Here is a 7420-nt window from a genome sequence, read left to right as displayed (position 1 = left end):
CCGCCCCCCCCCCCCCCATATAGGGTGACTTCTTAGGACAGGTAAAGAACAGGTGTGAATTGCATTGTACAGGGGCAGACTACTGGGACAGTCACAGATGGAGACCTTGTGAGTGTCAGAGTCACTGGGGAAGTATGGAATGTGTCTGCCATTAGAGGTAGAGCACCAAGAGCAGCTTGCTTCCCTTGCCCAGGTTTCCTCATACTATCCCATCTGGCCCTTCTCTGGTCCTGTCCCCAAGCTCCTGTTTGGGCTTCTTTAATTGTAAGCTTGGGAACCACTATTCCAGAGCTGGAGTTTGTGGACTCCCCTGGGGGTTATCAGCTTCACCCTCCTTGCTCAGGTTCAGTGTTATGTACCTGCATTGGCAGTGGGAGACAGAGACAATCTGGGCTAAAGGCAGCTTGTGGAACGTGGATTGGTATCTGTGGGTGGGCTGGGATGCACAGTTGCTGGTTCTGTGTCCACTACCATCTCATCTCTTTGATAAGTCTCCTTTCTTTCCACTTTTGCTGCGAAGAGGCTGTTGTCTGTTTGAGTCTTACTGTTTGAGCTAGAGAACCACAGGAGGGCTGATGGTGACAAGGGCTTTGATAGCCTGGTTGAGAGGTGTCTGAGGGGCTGAGGAAGGACAGAGTTGGAAGGTTACTCTTTCTCTCCTCTGACCCAGTAAGTACAAACTCAGGGAAGGACAATGTAATTATTTTGTTATTAGAAATTTCTCCACAGGATATCTGCTGAATTTTTTTCTTCCAGGGATCCCACTCAAAGGTGAGTGAGTGTCTTTTCAATATCACCTCCTTACCTCTTTCTTGCAGTTTCTGTTACTGATTATAGGTCATTCCTCCATTCCTTTTTGTTTATCAGCATTATATTTTCCTCTTATTGTCTGTTGCCTTATTGTTTGTATTGCCTTTTTTGGGGGGGGAGGATAAAGGGCTCGAGCATATTCTTTCTAGTATTATGCTCTCTGATCTTTCTTCTAGTCCTCTCCCTTTGATCTCTTATTCTATCCCTCTGTCTGGATTAGGGGACTCAGTGATCGACTCTTGGGTTAAAGAGTGATCCAAAGCAGAATGGCAACAGATGAGTGGAAAGAGGTGCAGGTGAAAGAGAAGCCTACGGGCTGATATAGGACATAGAGTTAACTTGTCCCCAAAATTATACTGTAGAGACAAAGTGGCTCATTTTCTGGTGTCATTTTGAGGGAAAAATGAAGCCATTAACTAATTAACTAATTAACATTAATTAACTTCATCCATGAATTAAATGAAGTTAGAGAGCAGGAACTGAGTATGTAAGATGCTAGAGTAGTTTCTTGAGTTGTTTGCATATTATAATCATTCAACAACATTTCTGAGAACATACTCTGTGCCAGTACTGTTCTAGGACATGGGGATCCCCACATGAGCAAAAGTGGCCTCAGAAATATATGTTCTACCTGGGAAAGCAGAAAACTAATCCATGCAAATTAAATGTAGAATGCCTGATGGTGAGTGTTCTGAGAAGCACAAGGGTAGGGAAGAAACTCCAAATAGTTGTTGGGTAAAGCCTGGTTGAGTAGGTGAGGAGAAAGTGAGGGAACAGTGTTGAGTTTATCTGGGAAGAGCCTTCCATGAGGAAGTTAGAGCATGTACCAATTCCTCCTGAAATGCAGGGAGGCCAGTGACACCAAAGTAGAGGAAATTCCAGGGAAATCAGAAGAAAAGGAGGTTTGGGTGATGATGGAGGGCTAGCTAGATGAGTCTTCCTTTACTCTTGAAGAATTTTTTTCTTTTATTTTACAGAAAAAAACTTCACTCTATTATGTACAAATAGATTAAAGTAGGAGCAAGGACAGAAGGGGAAGGCAAGTCCAGTTAAGGCCCATTGTCATCATCCAAGGGAGCAGTGATGACAGTGTATCCGGCTGGGACCTGCAGGAGTGAGATGTGGCCAGGAGTGAATACATTCTTCAGGAAGAGCCTGCAGGGGTTCTGATGTTGGGATGTGTGTGAGAAGAGAGGAGTCAAGGATACACCATGTGTTGTTCTGGGCAACTGACGGACTTGCCATTAATTGAACCAGGAAGAGAGGAGAACTGTTGTTTCCACAGGAGAGACCAAGTGCTCTGTCTGGTCCATTTAGATAGAAAAAGCCCATTAGATGTAAAAGTGGTGGTGTTGAGTGTAAGTTTATATAAAAATCTGAGTTCAGAGGAGTTTTCCAAGAAGGGAGGGAAATGTCATTTTCCACCTGTGTAGTATTGTATTATAAGAGTTGGGAGGAAGGAAAAGTGTGGAATGCATCTCTTTGTAGGTGCATGTGGCTGAGTGCCTGTGCACACTGTTGGTAAGGCTCATTGTCAGCACGGGAGGAAGAACTTTTTTAAAAAAGATTTTATTTATTTGACAGAGAGAGAGAGCGAGAGAAGGAACCCAAGCAGGGGGAGTGGGAGAGGGAGAAAGAGGCTTCCCACGGAGCAAGGGAGCCCGATGCAGGGCTCGATCCCAGGACTCCGGGATCATGACCCGAGCCAAAGGCAGACACTTAAAGACTGAGCCACCCAGGCGCCCCAGGAGAAAGAACTTCTGATGTGGTTTGGGGGACCTGGTGTTTTCTGTTGATTGACTCAATCTGGGGCTGATATATTCAAGATGGTATTTGAAGACTATAGGAACAATGATTTTACTTCTGTAGAACAACCCTTCCCAACATCACACCTGGGTGTTGGTGGTGGCAAGGATACCTGGCCACAAGTCAGGACATAGTCCTTTCTGTAGGGACACAGCTCATACAGCCTACTTTCCTAGTGGTGAATCTATGCAGGTCCATTCTAGTTTAGAAAATTACCCTGAGTCTTTACACAGAAAGTATATCCCGTGGGGTTGCCTCATTTCCTCTTTGTAGGGAGGTAAGGTAGACATGAATACATCCCACACAAACATCTGCTATATGCTGCTATCTATCATGCATTTGTGGAAAAACTCTTAACTATTCTTTTTTTATTTTTATTTTTTTAGCTCTCACTACCATGTTTTTATTTTTTTAATTTTATTTTATTATGTTACGTTAGTCACCATAAAATACATCATTAGTTTTTGATGTTGTGATCCATGATTCATTGTTTTTGGGTAACACTCAGTGCTCCATGCACAGAAAACTCTTATCTTTTAAAAATACCTGAGATATTTCTTACTAAATCACTCAGAAGAAGGAATCTGGCAGTGAAGTATTATGTTCAGGTCAGGAACAAGCGCTCTGGGAAACAAACTGAGGGTTGTGGAAAGGAAGGTGAGTGGAGGGATGGGGTAAGTGGGTGATGGGTATTAAGGCAGGCACGTGATGTGATGAGCACTGGGTGTTATACGCAAATAAGGAATCATTTTACATTATATCAAAAACTAATGATGTACTATATGTTGTCTAATTGAATTTAAATAATAATAATAAAGAACAGGGGCTTCTGCAGTTAAAGGAAGAGTCTTTCTGCTTCCAGGAAATGAAATTTTGTTATATTGCACTTCATCGTGTATTATTTTATTCAGTCAACACACATGTACTGAGCTTATACTATGACCTAGGAAAACATTCTAGGATCTGCCAACGTCACTGTGAATAATAAATGGTGCTTATGTTCCAGTGGGATGAGACAGACCATAAAATAGAGAAATGTGATGAACACTGGGTGCTATACTCAACTATGAATAGTTGAACACTACATCAATAACTAATGATGTATTATATGTTGGCTAATTGAACATCATAAAAAAATAAAAAGCAATGTAGAGAAAAAGTAGAGAAATGTAAGCAATATGTGTTAAATTGTGTAAGTGATATGGGGAAAAAAACAAGAGTAGGGAAGGCTTGAGAGTGTAAGACCTTTTTGGTCTTAATATGACCTTCACAGAAGGCCACTCTATAGAGGTAAGCATTTGAGTAAAGATCTGAAGCAGGTGAAAGATAGAAGTCTGAAGAAAGAGCATTCCAAAGAGAAGAAAATGCAAAATCCCAAAGGTGAGAGTTTATCTATTTTTTCTAAGGAAATTCAAGAAATCATAGTGAGCAAAGTAGGCATGATAGGAGATGAGGTCAGAGGTCCTGGTGTGCGTGTTTTTGTGTGTGTTTGTGTGTGTGTGTGTGTGTGTGCGTGTGATATATGTAAGGCCTTGTCACTGCAAGAATTTCAATTTTGAGTAATTTTGGTAGACATGGACATACTATCAGCAAGAGAGTTGCATCATGTGACATATTTTAACATATTTTAGTAATCCATCTGAGAAAGTGGCTTGGAGCAGGAGAGTTGCAATGGGAGTGATAGGAATCAATTGGATTCTGAGTATTCTAAATGTAAAGCCAAGAAGCTTTCCTGATGGTTTAGATCTAGGGAACTCTAAAACATAGAAAAATTTAAGATGATTCCAAGATATTAGGCCTGAGGAAATAAAGAAATCTCAAGTCTCCATTAACTTCCCTATTGTTAACACATATAAATTATCTTTTGGACATGAAATGGTCCAAGGCTTTTGGAGATAGTTTTTAGTTTGTGTAATCCCAGATGAAAAGAATCATGTCATACAGGGAAAAACCAATAGTTTCCTGCCAAAAATTATTGTCCATTAATCTTGTGACACATAAAATAATTCAGTTCCTATTATTTCTGATATGGATACATAAAAATATAGATATGTGGCCCAGTTCTATAATCTAGCAAAGATCCTATAATCCATGTCATGGGAATATGAAAGAGCACCCTATGTATGTCTTGAAGCACAAGTTTTTGAGCTTTGATGAGTTACAAAAGATACAACTGACTGAAGAAGTCAGAGATAAAGACTTGTCACTCAGTCTCAGAATTTCTCTGTTCATGTTCTCCGGTGATTGTGAACAAGTGAGCCAAGGGGATATGGTTGAACCGATCATCTATAGATGACTTCATCCTCTTGGGCATTTTTCTCATAGCCAGACTAATCTTGTCCTCTTCTCTGTGGTTATGGTGGTTTTCACAGTGACCCTCTGTGGGAAGGTTCTCCTCCTCTTCCTCATCTACATAGATCCTCAGCTTCACAAACCTATGTACTTCTTCCTCAGTCAGCTCTCCCTCATGGACCTCATGTTAGTCTGTAACATCATGCCAAAGATGGCAGTCAACTTGCTCTCTGGCAGGAAGTCCATCTCCTTTGTGGGTTGTGGCATACAAATTGGCTTTTTTGTCTCTCTTGTGGGATCTGAGGGGCTCTTGCTGGGATTCATGTCTTATGACCGCTATGTGGCCATTAGCCACCCACTTCACTATCCTGCCCTCATGAGTCAGAGGGTCTGCCTCCAGATTGGGGGAGTTCCTGGGCCTTTGGGTTACTAGATGGAATTATCCAGATGGTGGCAGCCATGAGCTTACCTTACTGTGGCTCAAGAAACGTGGATCACTTCTTCTGTGCGGTGCCAGGTTTATTAAAACTGGCCTGTACAGACATATCTTTTTTGAAACTCTACTCTTTGCTTGCTGTGTCTTCATGTTGTTTCTTCCCTTCTCCATCATTGTGGCCTCCTATGCTCACACCCTGAGGGCTGTGCTCCACATGCACTCTGCTCAGGCTCGTAAAAAATCCCTGGCCACCACTTCCTCCCATCTGACAGCTGTCTTCCTCTTCTACAGGGCAGCCATGTTCATCTACCTGAGGCCTCGGCACTACCAGGTCCCTAGCCATGACAAGGTGGTCTCTATCTTCTACACTGTCCTTACTCTTATGCTCAACCCCCTCATTTACAGCTTGAGAAACCAGGAGGTGATGGGGGCCCTAAGAAAGGGGCTGGAAAATTGCAGGATTGGCTGCCAGCACTGAAGCAATAGCATCTGGTGCTTGGTGATTCCACCTCTTGGTTGCATAACATTGGTAAATCACTCACTTTTGTGAGTGTCTGTTTCTGCATCAATAAAAGAGAATCATGACATCTGCCCAGCTTCACAGGTCTCAGTACATGTAAATCTAAAGTCTCATGAAGAAGCAATGCATTGATATTGTCATTATTAATTTTTAAATTTTGAATTAAATCTACCTATTTCTTAATTGTTCTTTGTTAAAGCTATGTTTTATTGAGTGTTTTAAATGCTGGGCACTCTTCTTTTCCCTTCTCATACCTTCTATATTATTAAATTGATGATTAAGCCTAACAAATATGGACAGTTTAAGTGGAAATTTCCTAGATGTCAGAAAATGAATCTCTACAGTTCTTTATGGTTGGTTCCTAACTTGCTCCCATGCTGCATTAAAGGATTTATAAAGCTTCCTTTAGGAAATATAAATATATCCTTATAGTTTAGAAATTACTTTCATATTTTCTATAAAGAAACAAAATAGATGAACATAGGGGAAGGAAGGGGAAATAAAAAAGATAAAAACAAAGAGGGAGGCAAATCATGAAAGACTCAACTATAGGAAACAAATGGAGGGTGGCTGGAGGGGAAGAGGGTGAGGGGATGGGGTAATTGGGTGATGGGCATTAAGGAGAGCATTAATGAGCACTGGGTGTTATATGCAAGTGATGAATCAATAAATTCTACCCCTGAAACTAATAATACACTATATGTTAACAAAATTGAACTTGAGTAAAAATTTTAAAAAATTGAAAATCCAAAAAAACCCAAAATTACCTGTATATTTCTAGCATGTGACTCTGTGCCTTATAAATAGCAATTGCTCAATAAACCTCATTGAATGAATGTAAGAAGAAAATATCAAATGAGATAATATGCATGAAAGCATTTTTAAAAGCACACTTCACATGCCAAGTGTGCTGTGCTAGCTGTGATTTCTTTTTTTAAAGATTTTATTAATTTATTTGACAGAGAGAGACATAGTGAGAGAGGGAATACAAGCAGGGGGAGTGGGAGAGGGAGAAGCAGGCTTCCCACGGAGCAGGGAGCCCGATGTGGGGCTCAATCCCAGGATCCAGAGATCATGACCCGAGCCGAAGGCAAATGCTTAATGACTGAGCCACCCAGGAACCCTCTAGCTGTGATTATTTCTGTACTTCATGTTCTGCAACAGTAAAACTATATCTCTTTAAAAGGATGAAGATTAGAACAGAATTACAGAATTGAAGGTATTACATTAAAACATATATCAGTCAATGTCCAGTCAGAAATAAAACCACATTATTTATTTTACCAGAGAAAATATAATATAAAAAGTTGTTATTCAGATATTTGAGAACTGAAATGGCAAAACAAGTACACTAAGGATTACCTGGGGGGGGGGAAATCTAAATAATTCTTAGGCCTGGGGCAGTAAAGGGAAAGATTAGGGTTTTAAAACTTGGAGACTTGGAGCCCAAATATGTGAGGAGTGGGCACACACTAGCTGGTACTCCTACCTCAGAAGGAGCCCTTTGAGGGGGGGTCTCCCCCAGACATCAGAGAAGGCTGCCCTGGCCATCTTAA

At 41.1% G+C, this 7420-nt stretch overlaps 1 protein-coding gene across 1 annotated transcript; it reads left to right on the top strand.

Moving 5' to 3' along the window:
- Positions 1-3889: 3889 nt before the first annotated feature.
- On the top strand, positions 3890-5822 carry LOC102733544 (olfactory receptor 2V1-like; the record flags this gene model as incomplete). Its single annotated transcript, XM_031019464.2, is given in 5 exon segments — positions 3890-3996; positions 4876-4926; positions 4929-5309; positions 5312-5455; positions 5458-5822. Coding segments are annotated over 5 exon segments (1048 nt in total), but the record flags the coding sequence as incomplete, so codon positions are not given.
- Between the last annotated feature and the right edge of the window lie 1598 nt (positions 5823-7420).

This window comes from Leptonychotes weddellii, unplaced genomic scaffold (assembly GCF_054177405.1).
Source record: "Leptonychotes weddellii isolate Sample4059 unplaced genomic scaffold, ASM5417740v2 HiC_scaffold_1546, whole genome shotgun sequence".
In the NCBI taxonomy this organism is placed as follows: Eukaryota; Metazoa; Chordata; class Mammalia; order Carnivora; family Phocidae; genus Leptonychotes; species Leptonychotes weddellii.
The sequence above is the reverse complement of the archived record's forward strand: the minus strand, read 5'-3'. Positions and strand labels throughout refer to the sequence as shown.